At 44.4% G+C, this 20,639-nt stretch overlaps 1 protein-coding gene across 1 annotated transcript in view; it reads right to left on the reverse strand.

The window, feature by feature from the left end:
- CEP170B (centrosomal protein 170B) overlaps positions 1 to 20,639 on the reverse strand; it is a 54,421-nt gene that overhangs the window by 12,167 nt on the left and 21,615 nt on the right. The window contains exons 6-11 of the mRNA XM_059819488.1: positions 14,327 to 14,428; positions 12,725 to 13,201; positions 8,789 to 9,552; positions 6,527 to 6,728; positions 6,257 to 6,338; positions 2,962 to 4,730 (exon numbers count right to left, since the gene is read on the reverse strand). Of these exons, the coding sequence (XP_059675471.1) occupies positions 2,962 to 4,730; positions 6,257 to 6,338; positions 6,527 to 6,728; positions 8,789 to 9,552; positions 12,725 to 13,201; positions 14,327 to 14,428 (3,396 nt within the window). The remainder of the gene's footprint in view (positions 1 to 2,961; positions 4,731 to 6,256; positions 6,339 to 6,526; positions 6,729 to 8,788; positions 9,553 to 12,724; positions 13,202 to 14,326; positions 14,429 to 20,639) is intronic.

Consider the following 20,639-nt stretch of genomic DNA (forward strand, 5'->3'; position numbering starts at 1 on the left):
TAGCACACATTTCAGACTCCTCATAGTCCCACAGAAGTCCTTTTCTAAAAAGAGCCCACTTTTCAAGCCTGCAGACACCTTTCGAATTAGCTGCGAGTACAAGCAAAAGGAGGTTTTTTGAGTGAAGAACAGACTCTAGTGCTTGGTGTTATTTACAAAAGTCCACACCCCCACGTTTGCCTCCTGTCTCACAATTCAGTATTAATGACACTCTATGAGAAAGAGTTCACACAGTCAGGACTGGCTTCAACCCCTGGAGCCAAGTCGAAGCTGCCCACTTATCCCAACCGGTTCTGCAGATCTGTAGACACCCAGGTCCTCCTTGCATGAGAAGCATCGAGATGTTTTTATTTGAAAACTGGGCTCCCAGTGTTCGCTGCCTCACTACACTCTCTACGGATACCGCTTCATTCCCTTCCATCCTTCCCTGGAGAATGAAGAGCCACCAAACACAGAACCAGACGAGTTATTTAAAATTACAACACCTAAAAGCTTCACTGTGTTACCAAGACTATCATAATGCTGAACCACTGCAAGCAAATTAAGCCAGCATCATAGATCATACAAACAAAAATAATGAGTTTGGCATATAGAATGCAGGTAGAAACTATAGATAGGCACTGTATAGTGAAAAAAATATTCCTAGACATCGCTGTCTCAGCTGTTGCTATATAAACATCTTGGCTTACAAAAAAAAAAAAAGTTGCTCATATTCCATCAGTAGAGATTTTTTGGTTTTTTAAACACAGGTTTAGAATCAAGAGGACACCCTGTCACTTAACAGCAATTTTAAAATGAAAAGCCTGATTCTCCATCTCTGTATGCCAAGGGAAATCAGAATCAACTCCCTCAGTACCATTCAAATTACACACTGAGTAAACAAATCGAGTACACAGAGGAGCAGGGGAGACACGCCCTTAGCTTTCAGAACTGGTAACTTGGATTATTCTGATATTACCCATGCATTCCACATGAAGTTACTTCAGATGGCCCAACAACCTACTGGCATTTCTTGTCTCATGGCCAGATAGTTCATTCTGCTCCTCCGTTAGCAAATTAACTTTCTCCCACCGGGAGAGTTGGAAACTATTGTGGTTAGCTGAACGCTTTAAGAAATCCTTGCATAAATTGGCCACATATGCCTCCTTCCTCCCAAGGCTTGACGCTCAATGCTTTCCAGGGTTATTGCATCATGCTAAAAAATGTCTTGATGGCACACTGCAGTAGTTCAGTTTATCAACATTTCAATTCTGTTCCAGGAACAGGGTGCTAGGTGTTGATTCACTATATCTATAATAGCATTAGTATAGGAACATGCATCACACACTTGGTACAGCATGATGAAGCATGAAGTATACTAGTATACTTCAAGTTGTCCAAGGTTCACAATCCTATCAAGGAATTAGGAGGTTAGTATTTTAAGAGCAACTAATTCAGAGAAAGGATTAGCATCATCTGCTGCAACTATGCACAAGGAAAGGTGTTAGCATGCTGCTACAGAGCTCTGGAAATCAAAAACCAATTCATTCAAACCAAGAACTGGCCAACACTTATCATTTTTTCTCCAAATGATTTGAAGTGTGTGGTCCAAAGGCAGAGGGAGTGCAAAGAGCTCCTCCTGTTTAGAAAACTCTGACCACATTATTTTGCTTTAAATTTGTTATTGTTTAACAAGAAGTCAATAATAGCATCATCTCAAAAAAGGCAAGAGAAGAGACTATACATACTCTTTTAGCTTATTCACATTCTGATTTACATGCATATACAAATGTATAAGAAAAAAAAAAACCACCATTAAAGTAAAAGGGAAGCTGGATGCGCTAAAACAATCCAAATCAAAACAAGCAGCAAATAACATTTTTAGCATGCAATAAAAATGAATACTGCAAGAAGGACAATTATTTCAACTGTATGAAAATATACGAAAAGGACACATCCAGAACTCTAAGACCCCTTACAAAAATACAGATCTGCTGAAAATAGCATCCCTCTCAACAGGCCTGAGAAACCCAGCCAAAGGGGTTCCTCCTGTCCCTTTGGCCCCCTGTCATTCCTAAAAAGCTAAACAAACAGATACACTTTGCCACATCCATGGTAGGTCAAGGACTATGGGCATAGACCAGGACTTAGACCAAAGGGGTCGGGGACAGCCTGCGATTACCAGTTACCATCTTAGAGTTGTCATCTGCATTATCCCCACCTCTTAACTAAAGGCTGATTTCAATATGACAAATGTTGATATTGCAGGGGTGTGCTGAGTGCACAGCTACAAGGCAAGATAGCCCCCAAACCTCCGCCACGTGGGAAACCCGACTCTGCACCTGCCTTACGTATGGCAAAAGTGAATGAAAACACACAGTAGAGGGAATCTCTTGGGGCAATCAACCTGTAGTGTCCAGCCCCACATTTGCATTTACAGGAAGAACAAGGGAACAGCCTTCAAAACTAAGGGGCATTTATTTCTTGTTTTCATGTTTCAGGTGCCTTCAGACCTGCCACCTTGGACATCAGCTTGTATCAACACCATAACAAACTTTCTTGGAGCAAACTTTGACTCTGAGAAGTCAAAGAAAAGCAGAACAGAATTCCTTGTAGCACTGGAAAGGCATTAAATTCTACTTTTTTTTTAACAGAAATATGGCTAACATGCTCTTGTTAAATGGCAACTGGTTGCTCAAAAAGCAAAGTCACTGAGGGAAAGAAAAAAAAAAAAAAAAGAAAAAGAGCTATTTGCAATATCCTCCCAGACAACACCACAGTAACATCTCACTGGGTATGAGAGATGCTCAGCTGTCTCCCAACTCACAGGAAATTTCAACCTCCATAACGCTTACTAATGCAGACTTTTGTACTCACCAATGCAGCACTCGTATTACTGAGATACCAATCCTTGGCAACCATGTGCAGCCTATAAATCAGAAAGAGGGCAATAGAGGAGAAACATAAAGCACGAGCACTTACTGGATGAGGAGGAATACTTGACACTGCTTGAACGGGTCCTGCTGAAAGGCTGCTTCGTGGAGGCAGCAGCTGCCGTTTTCCTTGCTGCAGCTCTAACCTCCGAAACACCCATCTTCCGATGGGACTCCACGCTCCGGCCCGAAAACCCTGTCCTCGACTGCGCTGTCTCAGAGTCACTGGGCACTGTAAACGAACCTGCCCGTTTTCTCGGCATGGCAAGGATGTCCAGCCGGGAAAGCTTCTTCGTCTCCGTGGACTGCTTGGAGCCCAGAGCGGTGGCTTCAGGGTTGGAAGCTGTTTTCTCAGTATCAACACACTCGTTGTCCGAAGCATCTCCCAGCCGGGCACGACGTAGCTTTGAGGCCCTCGTGGGCCGCGGGGTGGATAAACTGTTGGAGCGGGTGAGAACTTGCTGGATCTTCTGCACATTTGAGGTTGTTTTGCTGTGGTCCTCCTTGGCAGCCTGAGTAAAAGGTTTCCTTCTGGGAACCGGCCGGGTTACTGAGTGCTCATGGTCAGACATGACTGCATCGGGGACCGGCAAGTAGGGCAGGCTCGAGCTTCTCTCGTCATCTGTGAAGTCGAGCGACCCTCGAGCCCCAGCGCTCCGCTTCATCTGGAAGCGTTTGGCAGCCTCCACGCGGTTTGATGCCTCCGGCACTTGCGTTTTCCGCTTCTCCGTCAGCCTATCCCGAGCGCTGGGCTGCCCGCACTGGTCCTGGATGGACGGCGTGGAGGAAGATTTCTCCTTCTGCAAGGTTGCGACCGCTTTGCGTTTCGGGGTGCTCGTTGGCATGTTTTTGCCACTCACCAAGCTGACTGTGCTGGCAGTGTCCACGTCCGAGTCCCCTGACAAGGAGTCCTCCAGCTGACCAGCAGTTTCCGAGGGCTCCAGCTGTTGGCTTTGACCAAGTAATTTGGCTTCCAGTGCTGCCAAGGCAGTTTCAGTGTCCTTAAGAAGAAGATGAGTCTCCTGACTGAAGTCCATACGGGTTGACCGAACAGCCTCTAAATCTTTAAGCAGAGGATGACTTGAAATATGCGGGAGTTTATTTTGAGGAACGCCACTGCTTGATTTATCTTTGGTAAAACTCTCCTGTCTAACAAAAGATGATGTTTCCTTTCCTTCCACATTTTCCTGATCTTGAGGAAGATTCCGATGAAGGGAAATAACCACTTTTCCTGCTGCATTAATGTAAGCACTAACATCTTTGACCGGTGGCTTTCCAGAAACTGGCATGCCAGCAGCCTTGAAGGAAAATTCCTGATCCTTGCCGTCTTTGTCTGCTCGAGCATGGGACATGCTCAGAGTGAGCTTGGAGGGAATCCCCACGTCATTGCTGTCATCACCAATGTAGAACGAAGTAGAAACTGACTCACTTACAGCTCTCACGTTTGAGACCCGGGAGGCTCCTGGCTGCCGGCTCTCTGATTTTGTGTCTTCCCCCATCTGCTCTAGCATTTTATTGTTCTCTTTATATTTCTTGCCTTTTTCTGTGCTGAAGCCATCATCAGATCTGCTGGCATCACTGAGGCTATCTGGATCCAAGTCTTCTTGGATGAAGAGGCGGCTGCTAGGATCGCCATAGGCTTCCACGCAGTGGTCCTTCACAATAGTTCTCTTGGTAACCTCGGAGTAGGACTCCTGGCAGACCAGGACCGTGGGCGTGGGACTGTCCGATTTATCACTTGGTGGGAGCTGGGGAAGAAGGCGCCTTGTTCTCAAGGGCACAGCATTTTCTGGTTCCCCAGGTTTTGGGGCTACACTGCTTTCTGAAGAAAGTTAAGAGGACAATAATGAACTGTTGTACAACTGTACCACTTTTTTTTTTTTTTTTTTTAGTTTAGGAAGAGCTTGATCCTGCAAAGTGCAAGTCCACAAAAGCACTCACAAACTCACAATACACGTGCTTATAACTAAGTTTTTACGTAATATGAACACCAGTAGGGCCTGGCCCCTGCTTGGACCTTCAGGTTTATCAATACGGACACTTAAGGTAAAATTGTACTTAATTCCTGTGATGGATCAGAGTGCTCAACACCTTCCCTCTGTCAAGGCAGGATTTCAGATTCATTCTCCCATAATCTACCTCTCAATACAAGCACATATGTTTAGAGGCTAACGGCATTGCTGGCATCAATCTACCATAATTCAGGCCATGGGAAGGAGGTGAAAAGCCATCACTCAAACCATTGCAATGATGCAGTGTTTTAAGTGCCATTCTACACAACATAGCCCATTTGACTAAATAGATAGCATTTTTCACAGTACAAGTTTTCATATGATCATATCCCACAGCAAAGTCTCAGGAGAAAGACCCTGTAACAGCAAAGAAGCTCTGAATTAGAGCTCACTGTCCCAGCGTGGGTGGGCTTATCAGTATGGACACAATTCATAGAAAGAGCACTTTTGTTTCTCCCATGCCACTGGCCAGGACATCATATCTGATACTACTTTTACATACCAGGCTAAGTGGTTATTTGACTACGGTAATATTTCAAACGCTCTGGGAGTCAAGTTCACACACAGTGCGAAAACAGTGGCAGTGACCTCTGAAACAAAGGTTTCTTCTAATCTTTACTGAGTCTATCTGTCACTGTTGATGGCATGAAGGTAATGAAAAATATTTCCAACAAAAAAAAAAAAAAAAGGTGAAAACATTCACAATAGCCAACAAAGCACTGTTTTCCCTTTCTCGCATACCAACAGGACCAGGGGGTCTGTAAGCTGTCTTGCCAGCTATGATGGGAGCCTGATCTCCTCCTGCTCCCTTTCTCCCCTCCATACCCAGTTTTCTATGCTAATCTCCATGCTTCAAACCTGCCACCCTACATCAAACCCCAGAACAGCCTGGAATTCTCAGAACAGCCAGACACAGGAGAAGCACAAAAAAAAAGCACAAGTCAGCAATTAAGTCCAAGACAACCTGCAAAGGGCTTTCATCTGGCATCATAAGGCAGTCTAAAGAATCACTACTCGGGGCTAGTTAACACGCAAGGCCCTTACAATCTCTCTGTCCTTCCCAGGTGCCCTTTAGTCATGTCAGATGTAACATTTAAGAACTTCTTGGATCACTCTGAAATGCAAACCAGAAGCTCTCTCCATCTTTATTCCACTGGGAACGATTCACTCTGTCCTTCCCATCCCCAAATACATTAGCTGAAACAGAAAATAAGCCACAGGCAGATGCCCAGAAGCCCTTAATTCCTGATTTTCATATCATCCTGGCTTAGATTCAGCCACCTTCAAACAGTAATGTCAGGATGAGACTTACCTGCACCTCCATCACCCTGCCCAGAGACAGATCCAGAGTCAGAGTAACTGTCAGCAAGGCTTGCCCACCTAGACACCCACTTCTGACTCCCTTGAGATGCTGCAGACATCTACAACAAGGTGGGGAAGGCAGTGTCAGAAAGAGGGTTTGTAAACCAAATCCTAGCCACAAAATCTCTCCTCTCATACACACATCACTCAGTCTTCTCAAAACAGAAATCAATCTATGCATCACATTTTCAAACAGACAGAAAACCCATCTACACCTCCACAATCCCAGCAAATCCACTTGGACTGCCCATACCTGCACATCAGCCTGAGTCCCACTCACAGCTTTTGAGGCAAATGCCTGGAGCAAAGGTGACTTCTGACTAGTGCCATTTTCACTGATTAGATGCTGATGAGAACTGGAGTCATCTTTTTCACCTTTAATTATTGGTCTAAAGGCTGAAGAGATTCTGGAAAATTCAGGCGACTCAAGAACACCAAAAACCTGAAAAGGTGTTTGCATGGTAAAGATTAAAACCCAAAAAACAGGAAAATATTAGCCCAAAATCCAAATCCATGAAGCATTAGTCACACACAAACTATGATCCCAAAGGGCAAGAAACTTGCCAATGCTTCCATACAAACTAAGTAACTAATTTTCTTTTCTACTCCACAGTAGCAGCTTTAAATACACTTATTCATAGAATCCCACTCACACCCACCTTTTCTCTCACCCTCATTATTTTGGTGTGTTGCTTTTAACAGTAGTAACTTTCACTGAAAAGGAGTCCCTTTTCAGCCCTGAGAAATTTAGGATGAGTGTCAGGGAAAGCTATTTACCAGCTAATTCATGGAGAATTAGAAAAAGCTAGGAAAGCTCCATCTCCAGGGTCTTTCATAGACTGTAGCAGTGAGTGGGCTGAGCAAAGCAGCCCTGCACTGCCATGTGAGGACCTGGGAAAGGATGCACCTCAGAGACGGGTGAGTGTTTGAGCTAGCTGGCCAGATTCCCTCTGGAGATAAACAGGCTTTCCTACGGGGGTGACAAAGATCCATGCCTCCAAAGGGCTTGTTTCTCCTCCCTGACTAGAAGTAGTTCAGAGGAAGATGCCACCATGATGCCTAGGCTGGGCAGACATAGCCATAAAGTTCTCCACTCTCACTTCTATTAAAAAAAAGTCTGTGCGTGATGGTGGGGGAATAAAAAGCAGAGTCACCTCAAAACCTCAGGAAGTCCAGAATTCATATTATCTTTCTTCCTGGACAGAAACACTGAGGTCCAGTTATGAGTCGTTTCCCAAGTGGCAGGTCTGCACTGCACCAAATCTATGGCAGAGTCAGGAGCAGAACTTGGCCAGCTTGCCTGCCCGAGTCACATGGCTGCAAAGACTACTCCCCAGAAATAATTGTATTTTTGTGGCATTTTTCCTCATATTCCCCCACCAGAACAATTAACCATCTAATGTCAGGACTAAGGCCTTGCTGTGTCTTAAACAGCCTGCCCTGAAAGCTTCCGATCACATTTCAAACAAGATCTAAGGAACAAGTGAAATAAATAAACAAACAACGGAAGCTAGATCCAGGCTCACAGGACACTGTATACAAAGCTCTAAAGCCACGTTCAATTAAGGCTTCCTTTAAACCTCACCATCCTTCTGACTACACTTCACTAAATCTTCATAGCAACTTGCCAGTTTTGTTTTCATAATACACCGCAGATGAAAAGTTAAACCTGAAAATCAGCCAAACTTTGGTTTACCCTGCAGTTGCTTAGTTGGGTGGGTTGTTTTTAAGTCTCTCCCTCATCTCTGGGGTTTTGTTTTTAGGCTATCACTCACTTTGCAAAATCCAAACAAGTATAGATCCATCTAGGATTGCCTCTGCCCTATACCACACCCTTCACTATCTCAACTAGCTGCCACTTGCCCTGCCAGCAAGCACTCCCTTTCTAACCAAGCACAACCAAATACAGAACCACCTCCACTAAGGCTTGGGAAGGATCAAGAGCACCAGCCGTTGACCTGCATTTCCTTTGGCCTACCACGGGATGCTGCATCAGTGATGGGCTGCAGCTCCCATCTTCATAACAGCTTGCAGGAGGTGATGCAACACCAAGGCAGAGACTAGAGAGCAGTCCTAGAGAGCAGAGCTGCTCCCAGCCATGGCTCTCAGCAGGATCAGCCTGATCTTTATTCTGTTGTTGCCCTTCCTTTAAAGATGGCAAGCCCACTCTTGTACTTTTGCATCCAAATCCAATTTTGGAAGCAAGGCAGCTCTTTGCTGTCAGCTTACCTTGCCTTCTTGCACTCTGTGGTTGTTTTGTTTGTTTGTAATTTTGTTGGTTTTTTTTAAAGACCAGCCTCACAGTTTGTTGGGGCCTATCCTTAACACAGGTCACCCAGGATGATTTCCCATCCCTAACCATAAACCCTCGCTGCACCCAATTCAAAAGGGAGCAGTCCTTCACGACAACAGCTAATGAAGTTAGGCCCTCCAGCACAAGGTGGAGAAGCCCAAGCCTTCAGCCCTCAGCTCACTGGCCAAGCACAGAAAAGCAGCATTTACCTGATCTATCATTTTTCGCGCTTCCTCCACCTCTTTATCCTGTGATTCCGTCTCAATGGTGTATGTGCCCGTCTCGCTCACGCTGTCTTCCTCATCATTCCTCCTGCCCTGGGCAGACTTCACCTCTGGAGGTGGAGCAGAGGCAGACTCTGGTTCTGACGATATAACCACACGTGGAGCAACTGGCATGGGCAGAGGTGCTGGTTTCTCAGCGCTTGGCTTCCCAGACTGAGCAGTCTCACGCAAGTACTCGGCCATAAAATCCTGAGCCATTTTAGACTTCCTCCCAACGCTCCCATAAGTTTTGGCTGATGCTCTGGAAGCAGAGGAGGATGAATTGTTGATCCGATCCTCCGTCTTGTCTCTCTTGAAGGAGCTAGTTCTTTGGGTCCCGGAGGAGCTGTTGTTGGGCTTGCCCGCTTGGGCCCCGAGGTGGGACGGCGGCACCGCATTTCCCAGCTTCTCTGCTGGCAATGCATTCTTGCGCTTTTCAACCTTGGTCTTCAGCCCCGGATCGGTGTCGCTCTGGGAGGAGTGAGCACTGTGTGTGAAGGACTGTGACCGCTTCTTCCGCGGCGTGTCCTCAAAGAACTCGATGACAAAGGCCTGCTTGTTGTGCAGCATCTCATGGGGATCACGCCTCATCTGGCGCTGCAGCCTGGTTTGCTCCGTCGCACGTTCGCTGCCCGTCGTCGTCTCCTTCTCTGCCTTGGGCGCCACGGGGTCTTCAGAGTCGCTCTGCGTCCCGTCCTCGTGCCTATTGCCTGGAAACAAGGTATGTAGATTTGACTTTCATATTCTCAGTTGCTCTGGCCCTGTCATTACCTCCCAGCTGAAATTTATCATTTCAGTTAAAAGAAAAAATCCTATAGGATTAAACAAAGACATCTGCTGTGGCACAGGAATTGTATCCCATTGGAGGAAATAGAAGAGAAGGCAGCTGTCTCCTGACCCCACTTTTCACAACTGGTTGGCTATCAAGTTATTAAAAAACAATTCAATAAATCATTTCAACCCCAAAGATTTCTGATTTTGTAATGCTGATTGTTTTAAGTACCTAATGTTTTGTTTCTTTCTTTTTTTCCTTTTAGATAAAAATGATGACATTATTTTGCCGTTCTGCCCAACTGCTGTAGTCCAAGATCACCTTATTAGGTTCTCTCTGTTACAGAGCAGAAATCTCTCTGCAGGATCAGTAAATAAACCCCACACACTGAATCCCATGAAACCAAATCCGCATGACGATAGACCAGATCAGTGCATTATGAGTGCATGCACCTCTGAGCACCCACGTTACCGCCCCCCCCCACAAGGGAGAAATAAACCAGAGGCCAACAGAAAAGTTAATTTGCAGGATTCTTTAGTCTTCCTGAAGATTTAAGAATCACACCATGACACCCCCATGAGTTACACAATCCTATCACCAGCCAAGCAAAGGTTAAATCATTAATTAGAGTTTACTAAGCTTAAAGTAAGTTTATCACTATTTTCACTTACGTTAGCAACAATCATCTTTACAACCTTCTCTACATATCAGTGATGCCTGCCCCTCAGCACCTTAGTTCAGGACTCTCAGAAAGTAAGTTACATTAAAACAAAAAGTTAAAAATAAAACAAAAAACAAACCTTTTTTTGGAGAAGGAAACGGGTGTGAAGGCACACAACACGATTCAGTCAACGACCAGGAACCTGTCATCGGGAGAACGGGGAAAGAGGTCTCTGCGCTCTAGACTGTAATATGCAGCAAGATATACTGGCTAAAATACCACGTGTTTGAAAGGCAAACTGCTCAAACCTACTTTGCAAGTTCTCCAGACACATGGGTGAAGACCATTTATTACCTCGAGTTAGCTATGAAAGATTAGAATTTAATACAAGATCCATTCAACCCAGGAGTCAGTCCTCTGAAGAGTTTCCTAACACCTTCATGAAGGAAGCCAGCAAACTTTGCATTGTGCCCCGAGGGCTGATAAGCTGCATCCTTGGAAGGGAAAGTTCTTAAATTAAAGGGTCTTGGCTAAGAACACTGCTGAATGCAAAATGGTGAGGACACAAGGAAAAAACACCCACCATGCCCATGGATGCCCCAGCAGAACACCATGCACATCCCATCAAGCTGCTAAGACCTGAACTCTCTAGTCTTGATACCAGGCTTTACATTCACCACATTGTTCCTGAAAGCGAACAAATGTTACTAATGAACCCCGATGGTGGGCGTCTCTGATCCTGAAGACCCAAACCTGGTAAGCAGCCAGCATTAGCCCTCAAGACATCCTCAGAATTAGCCCTGCCAGAAGAACATGTTACACAGCTATCGCAGATAAATGACACCCTGCCCTCTGCCAAAGCAGAGGTGGATAAACTCCTCAGGCCACCAACACTGTATGTTTTAATCAAATGTCCAAAGAGTTGATTTCTTGATATGCAAATTATGCATTAAATTACCTCAGCTTCTTTCCATGCCTTATGGACTGTAAAGAGGCAAGTGCAGTCAGTCTAGTATTCCTGTGCATTGCTCAGGAAAATCTTAGGATGAGCAGTAGCTGCCTAACTCTCTAGTTTTCTCCAAGAGGAAAGAGCAAAACTACTGAAGCACATTTCTATCCCTAACAATGTTCTCCAGCAAGTCAACAAAATCCAATATCACAATAACAAAAAAATAAAAACCAACCCAAACCCCAAAACCCTCTATCACACACTCACAGTAGACTGAAAATGAGACCCTAAATAATCAGGCAGGGCACCTCAACACTGTCCCTTATTGCAAAGAACTAGAAACAAGCAATGACAACATTTTCATGCCATGCCAAACCCCAGGGTTGGGTATGTGAGATCTTTTTGACTGTAGGGGCTTCTCAAAAAACTGTACACAAAACAGCAAGTTGGAGGTGTAACAGGTAAAGCTCTTCATATTACGAAGAGGTTTTTTCCAACAAGGATGAATCAAATACTCCTTTAAGGGAAAACAAGGTATTGCTCTTGTTTAAGAAGGACCTCAAGCACAAGTAGGTCTGGTAACCTTCAATATGAGTTTATCAGTTAAAGCTGCAGTTCAAAACGATAGCTTTTCCAGAGGCCTGAAAGGCAGTGAGAATGCAGAAATCAGTGGTCTCCTCCTAGCTGCTCAGTTCATGGTCCAAGAGAGGCATCCAAGCAAGCCCAAATATTGCAAAATATATTGAAACTCGTGTGAGAATCATGTAAGTCCCACCAGTTGCACTAAGAACTGGGCTTCAAACTACACTTCAGACCTTTGAAAATCCCCAAACAATTCCTCACAGTGGCACACTTAACAGGATACAAGTCCATGAAACCTGAAGTTTTTTGAACAGGACAGTATTTCAGAGAAGCTTTAGATTAAGAGAAGAAAACTACTTCTACAAGCACAACAATTTCCTCCATTGGTGAGCATGTATATCTCAACTCTATCACCAGTCTCCATGTCAAGACCTTTGGTCATCCTACCAAGTAGCTCTGGTCATTATAGCCATCAGGACGATCACACTTAGCCTCTTCTGGACTACAGCTTAAAAGAAAAGTCATTCCTTCAGCTAGGAGAAGCCAAGAGAAGAAAATCCACTAAAGTATGTGTGATTATCAGCCTGCCTGACCACATGGAAATTATTTTAGACATTTAAAAATCAAAACCCTTTTTTCAATCACTGTTACTGCTGAGCTGGCGTTATAGATGTAGAGGAACCAGATTAGAGTGTCCCCAGGCCAGCATCACACATGACTTCAGGGCTAGGTGAAGAGCCTGCTAGCCAGATTCAAAACTATTAGCAGTCATTAAAGAAATATTCTTCATTTTGCAAATTTGGAGCAGAGATAATCAAGTCCAGTTCTCCTTGACAGGAGAAGGGTTTTACCCCTTTATTATGCTGCATTTGCATGGCCAACAGAGAACTATGTCCACATGACAAGACATTCACTCACCTTTAAGCGTCCTCACATGAACCGGCAGGTCACTCTTTGTACTGTACACATCATCTCCTGGAGACTGCCGTCTCATCAAGCTTGGGTCATTCTGGACAAGCCAGTCAGCCACTTTGCTCTCTGCTGACATCACTTCTGTATGAGCTGGTTCCTTACTACACGGTCTTCTCTGTCTAAGCGAAAATTTAGTTACGTGGTCTTTTATCTTTATTTTACCGGGAGTACCATCATCAAATTCAATGGTGAAAGAGGCATGACTCTGTACAACGGGGGCTACTACAGCATCAACATCCTTTGTTGGGATCTCATGAACCTGTGTTTCTGAAGATTTTGATGGCTGCTGAAATTCTTTAGTTGGAATCTCAAAGTAACTTGGCTCTCTCCGGAAGGCAAACACAGACTGTTCTTGGGCATCTCTATAAGCAGAAATATTACCATTCAGTTCCTCTTCATGTTGAGTTATCTCTTTTGGTCTTTCTACAAAAAGGGGAAAAAAAAGCAAGAAAACCTTAAATTCACAAACATTAGCTGAAATGGATTAAAGAAAAAATACAACTTCTGTTTTAGATAGCTTTGTACTCTGGCCTTATCACTGAAATTGGTGCTTACTGCACTGCTGTGGTCTGACCAACATTTGTTACGTTCACTTTGTCCTTTCTACCATTGCTCCCCAAAGAGAGCTGAGCACACACATGCACAGTTGTATGTTTTGACAGAACCTATGTGGTTGGTGGCATCTTAAGGTTCCTGTATGCCTGGGCTGATGTGGAAGGAAGATCCTGTTTCACTTTGCTGAATTCACTTACATGCATACTTACTCAACTTCCCACAGTTCAAAGGAAAAGCTTGAGTGTGCAAAGCTAATCACAGGCGTGGTTTTGCTGAACCAACACCTAATTCTGTAACATCACCAAGGATAAACCCACATTTTTTCAGTAGTACCCAAACTTCTTGGCTTGAGGGTCACTTACTTATTTCAACCTCTTGGGAGGGCTAGAAAACAGATAAGCCGCACGTGCATCGAAATAAAACACTTCTTTGCGCAGTAAAGCATATGCTTGATAGAAACATCAGGTTTACTGCACAAGAGAAAAAAGATGCATCTTCCATGCATACAGATTCACAACAACAGGAGTGGTAAGACTAAATGGCTTCCAAGGATGATGAGGTGAGAAACAGACTGCTTCCACATTAATCAAATCCAGTCAATGCATCAGCTCTTGAAGTGCCTCTTAGATAGGAAACTCCTAGGAGACACAGTGGATGGTTTATTCAGGTGGCCTGCATACAATCACAGATACAGCACTGCTGTATAACTAGGTCTCAAACAAGCTTAGCAGGGCCTTTCTCATCCATACCAAATTATCCCACAACTGCTGTTTCTAACGTTCAAATATTTTAGGGGAAACATTTTAATTTTCCCTTATTCTGGTTTCATCATCAGCAATCTACACATAGGAATGTGAAAATACAAGCACAAAAAAAGTGGTAATTAAAGCCTTGAGACAGGATGGCTTCGCATAGTAAAGATCGAAAGTGTGCAGAAACTTTGTGTGTCGTCTCCCCTCCCCCACCTTCTCCCACCCCCATCACCTCCATTACCTGAGTAATGTTCCTCTTGCCTTCTGTCCTCCTTGTTATTTGCATCATCTTCCCCCCACCAGGAGGGCTGCCCATAAAGAGGGGTGCGGTAAGTATTGGTTTCTAGGAAGAGGATAAGCAAATACTTTGACACAGAAAATATCAATTTACCAGGTTCACAGGAGTCAACCAAATGCCAAAAAGGGAAAAACAGCAGGGTCAGATGAGATCGTGTACCTGTTACATTGCAATTATAACAACAGCAAATTATACATAATAATGAGTATGTTCAGGCTTTTCCTTTTTTCCCTCCTTTTTTCTTTTTTTACATTCTGCTGCAAGATGCTGACTCAACCTCCCTTTGCTGTCTTTCATAGCTGTGTTTTCCAAATACTGGCTTTTCTCCCTTTCTAGCCTCATTATTCACAGGAAGTTGAAGATTTTTGGCAGGACACATTACAAAACACTAACCACAAAATTGTCTGCAACTCACCTGCAATTCAGGTGAAAAAAAAAAATCAGACTTTTTTCCTGATCTTAGTTGGGAAGACTTTAGCTCTGCCCTTTCTTGCCCCACCATGTCCTTGGATGTTGTGAGGCCAGGGATTTTTTCCAACTATTTACCACTCCCACTCTAAGTGACACACATCCCACAACAGGAAATTCTTGAAGCGTTACAAATTTAGGGAAAATGGTAAAACCATCTCCTTACACATACATAAAGTGGTAAACTCTTGCTCTCTAAAGCTTAAAGTAAACCACATGGATTCCAGAGTCACTGCAGGACAGAGGTTTTTCTCATGGAGAAGCTTCCCCTAGAAGAGCCAGGATTCTATCATTTTCTCTGCTCAGTGAACACTCACTGGAAGATCAGAGCTTCGCTGCAACAACTGGTACCCAAAGGAGCTGATCCACGGCTTCTTGTTTTGTCTCCCACAAAACAAGATTATGTTTTGGCAGTGCCTTGGGCTGCTGCTGTTTATGCAACAAGTAAAAAGAATACACCTCAATTTACCTGTGGTACAGTTATTATTATTATTATTATGTTTTTATAATAGGTTAAGAAAAGCAAATAACATAGCTTTTGTTCTTTCATCTAGAGGTGATAGAGACACAAGGGTAAGTCAGGGGCTGAGGTTAAGCTCCAGCTTTGTTAGCTGCTTCTGCCTCTACGTGTAACAGCCATCAGCACACGGTTTACTGGCCACGTCTTAAACCCTGGCTCCAGCTACAGAGACATAGCCGGGCTTCTACTGCCAGCTGCTGCTCGGCTTGTGGTTTTAAAACCACACACTGCTCTGTGTAAAGCAGCCCTCAAACAGCATTGCAATTTTGCATTCCCTGCTTTAATAGGGACATGACAGAAAGTAGTCGTTAGCATAAGGGATGTCAGGAGAAGAAGGGGATTAAGTAAGTCCAAGGAAAAAAAAAAGCCTGATTTTATGCTGCTGTTTCTAAAGCTACACAGACTCAATGGCCACTACTACTTCAGATGTTTTTTTTCTAGAATAGTTCCAGAGATATATAAGCTCATACATTGACAGTCCACAAGCAAAAATTTTGCTTTACAGATGCAGCCCACAGGCCCTTTTCAAGAGATCTTCTTCGTGTTTCAAAATTAGCCATGCTGCCTCCCTTCACACTGAGGATCAAAAGAGGCCGAAAGTATTACTCTCCTTTCTGCCTAGAATGCGTGGAAGATAAACTGTGTTCCCATTATGTAGGCGGCCTTTGAAAGTTCAAAGGAGGAAGCATTTCTCACCATGAATAAACTGAAATTGCCAAGCAATATGTTTCATAACTGAGGATGGGTAAACTACTCAAGGGAGAGGGGAAGGAAAAAAGAAAAAAAAAAAACTATTCAGAAGCTTGTCAATGAACAGAGGCACCCAAATGTAGCGTTTGGTCTCTGCTAGGCTGAGACCTTCTGTCACACAGCCTAGCAGAAACCTACCACCCTCTCTTCATGACATGACTTGCCCACTAGACTCCCACCCCAACCACACAGGTTCTGCTCTACCAACACCAGACACTTCTTTTGGGCACATGCTGCAATGGATTATCACCCTCTGAATTGCAGTATTGATCTTAGGGTTGATGGCCAAGAGGCAGTCAGGGCAGGAGAAGGAGAACACCACTTTGGGGTGATGGACAAATCCATTAACAACAGCCAGCTATGTCTGGGGTAACTCATGCCTAAAGGTCAACAGGGCAGAGTGAAGGGCTCAACCCTGAAGAAACACATGAGATTTTGGTTACTTGTCTCAGATTAACATGATCAATTCTGAAAGCTCATCAGTGGTTTATTTTAAGTTGCTGGTGGAACAAATCCTGAGCATACTACCCTACATATGAAATGCAAAGACCATCTCGCACTCAACTCTTGCACAAGCAGCATCACTCCCAAGCACGGGTGCTGTTACTGCTGGCACCTTGCAAGGAATTGCGTCATCACAGCTCATCTCTCCAGCACATCCTAGACCCTCATAGGATCCCAAAGGCCCCTAGTCTAGAAGACTTTAGTTATCTGTTCCAAGAAAATTTTGTTTCCTAAGGGGCAGAAGTGAACTAAGAGAGCTCACATCCATCCTGCAGGACAGACTTCTTCCCAAAAGCTGCTCCAGCCCCAAGATCTGTGTCCCACCTGCATACTGGACACAGAACTATTCCCTTTGTCCTCCAGTAGCTTTTCTGCTATGGGGAGAAGGCAGCTAAGGGAGCAAGTACACATGGGTCAGACTTTTCTGTTGATGGGGAACTTTGGGATTACAAGGAAAGCTGAAGGAAAAAAAAGAGGATTTACAAAGAACAATGAGCCAGTTCCTCTGCCTTCTGGAATTTCCCCCTCTACTCTAAAGAGCCCTAATAGATGCTTGGAAATTCCCCAAACTCCCCCTCTGACAAAAGCTAGCACAAAGCCAAAACCCCAGGGTACATCAAGAAGCACCTACAAGAGTGCATCAGGCTGGCCAAAGTACACAGACCTGAAGCCATCAGCGTGGGAGCCAGTCCATTGCACTCGCTGCATGGCAGCAGAAGGTCCCTCCTGCCCCACAACACAGAGTGCACGTGGTCCCACCTGCAACAGTCTGTTACAGCATGTGTAACACATCTGCTCACTTCTGTGGGTTTTTTTTCATTCCTTCCCTCTCCCAGCCTCCACAGTAAACTGGAATTTCATTTTAAAGACTGCAAAAAGCACAGATGGGAAGCCAAGGAGTCAGTATCTTGCTATTTGGGGACAGTTTCAATATTTTAAGAGCAATTAATGTTTCCACTGAGCCTTCATATTACTTTGCATTTTGAATAACATTATCAAGTGACACAGACACCCTCATTCTCAGCTACTGCTCAAAGTGGCCAGATCCTGAGCCAGAGTAAAATTTCCAACTTCAGATGAGCTACATGACTTTGCTGCCCTGCTCATGTCAGAAGCGTCTGCCCCTTCTAATTTGCCAGCACAACCGACCTGACACCTCTCCCTGCTCTAGCTCTAACATAACAATATTGTATAAAAAGTGGAGGGGAAAAAAGCATGATAGAAAGGCAGCTAAACCAGATGGCTGTGACAGAAGCAGGCCAGGGAGCAGCTACATATGCAGCTGAGCCGGGGACTTTGCTCTTCACCAGCTGGGATGCATTTTGGGTAGTGACCTCAACCTGGACCTGCAGCATCCAGAGCAGCTTGTCTGCCTGTGTCCTAAGACATGCATACCACCCTGAAGCCACCTCCTGTCTGTTATATTTTAGTGTAAGACGGAAGCTCTTGCAAGAGCAGAGAGACTCGGGGCTTGCCCAAGTCAGCGGTGAAGCGAGGAACACCAATGAAAACTAACTGCTCAGTCTTTTTAATTACATGAGACCTCCTCCAATTGATAGCAGCTCCTTACCACCTCTCTTCACTCCGTGCCAGGCTGCCCAGATGGTGCCAATTCATTTAGACATATTTCTTGGCTTATCAATTCAGGCAGACAGCGCAAAAACCATCCTTTTAGATAACTGAATTGAGGTCAGCACAAGCATTCAGCCAGATGAATACTGAGCTACCGGTGACAGTATAATAGAGATGACCACTGACATGCACATGTTCTGCTCCTGGATTTCAGTCTTTGGGGCAGTCACTCAAAAGAAAAAATTAAGGCTGTTTTAGCACAGAACAAGGGAGGTCCATTTATTCTAACAAGTCTGACAACAACGTGGCCTGTTAAATTAATACAGAACCACTGATCACCTGAAGGAGAGGCACCACAAGAAAAAATGAGATGTGTCAATACAGAGGATGTATTTGTGAATAGTGAATCACACAGAACAACACAAGGCCAGGACCAAAAATACAGTCCAGGTGATGACAGGGAAAGGAGAAAGCCTGTGTTAATGCTGCTTTCTATCAGCAAGTGGGCAGAAGAGCTTTCATGATGAGCACACAGCTCCCACTGCAGAGGGGTCTGATTTCCCTTGAAGGTGTCCCCTGTGGTCAAGACAGAACTGAGCGCTGCACTTCGCCCAGGTCCTCACAAAACTTCAAACAGTCACAAGAGAGAGACAGAGAGCAACGGCAAATTTCTTTGCTGACAGAAGCACATGCAGCTTTGAAGCTGTCTACAGCAAGTCATAACAAAAGCATGAGAAATCCAGCTTGAAGTCAAACCATTTTTGATTCATTATTAATAACAATAATGTCCATCTTCAGAAGATGCATAGTAGGCTTCTTATGGCAGAGGCCTTGGGGAAAAAAAAAGATGATCTAGCTATAACATTTTAAAATTAATTCCTTACATCTCTGCTTTTTAAGTCCTCTCTAAAATAGAGAATTCAGACCTAGTAGGAATACCCATAAAGCAATTCTCTGACTCTTTGCCACAGTATTTATTTCACATGTGCATGGCAAACCTAAGCCCTGGTATTTTGTACCTGCTGTGAACATATACAGATCCCAGAGGCTTTCAAATCAGGCTGATAATCACAAATTTATTTGTACCAATTACATCGTTAGACCTTTAACATGCTGCAGGTACCACCACCCTAGCTCAGACAAAAAGCAGATACACCACCACCACTCCCCTAAATTAAAGGCTAGGGTAGAGCTGTGTGTCTAAATAGCTATTACCATGATCTCATGGGGAAAGCAGCCAAAGACCATGGAAACCACTTCACAACTGGGCACAACTCCCACTGCTTCCGTCCACACTGCCTGCTGACCTCAGCCCTGGACACCAACAAGACTTTCAAGTCAGCCACTCTGTTGAGAGGACTCCCTAATGACACGGACGCTAACCTGGCAAGCAAGCCTATTTCACAGATCCCAGGAGAAGCTCAAGTCCTGCTCCTGCAGTTGCTGATGCCCGTTTCAGCTGGACGCTGTGGGCAGCCACCTCCCCTGGAAACTCAGGCCTTCAGCAGTTATTCAGAGGTTAGTCATCAGATTCGGCATTATCTAGTGCTGTCAGCCTGTGAGGGCTTTAAAAAAAAAAATAAATTAAGATCAACCTGAGGATTAACTATGCATTGAGAACAGAAAACCACAAAGTAGCTTATCTCATCCACTACCTCAACTCAGGTAGCAACAGATGGGGATTGTGACAGTCTTAAAATCTGCTCTGTTCAAGGCTGTACCTGGCCTCCCGATCACTTAAAGCTTTAAACATGAGAGCTGATGGCTATTTTTAGCATTAACTAGGTGAACTGTGGGCACTTTTCTTATTCATATCCATATCCAACCCACAGGGCTTACCAAGCTCCTTGCCTCAAATATCTCACAAAGACTGATGATTTTCTGCTTACAGCCAACATACAGCCAAAACTGCAAGATCAACAGCATAAAGACTAAACGGTTGAGCTGTTTCCCATTCACTCCCCTGGATCTCTTTATCTCAGCCCCTCACCTCCTCCCATTTCTAAGCAGCTCTAAATGTTCACATTGTGTTGTTAAACCTCTTCCCTGAAAGCTTGCATTCCCTCTTTTCCACCCGGGCCCTGGGAAGCGATCCTTCTAAAGGCTTTTGTCACCCCAGACCTTGCTTTAATTAGTCAATGCAAATTCCTAAATACGTATGGGCTTAGCAAAACAGCTCCTTCCCCAAAGCCTCTTTCTGCTGCCACTAAGCAAGCCCCACTCCCCGTAAGAATACTACATTCTTCTTTCCACTAATCATTTTAAATTGCTGCCACTCCTGCAAGCAACCAAGGAGAAACTGCATGTGTGCAGCTGAAGACAAGGTGAATTAGTCACATCGCAGATGAAAAAGGGACCCACCGATCATTCTGCTCACGTGACAGAGATGCTTTTTGGAGAGTAAGCTGCTGATTTAATGCTCAAACTCCCTCCCTTGCTTCC

Source organism: Gavia stellata, chromosome 7, assembly GCF_030936135.1.
Source record: "Gavia stellata isolate bGavSte3 chromosome 7, bGavSte3.hap2, whole genome shotgun sequence".
NCBI lineage: Eukaryota > Metazoa > Chordata > Aves > Gaviiformes > Gaviidae > Gavia > Gavia stellata.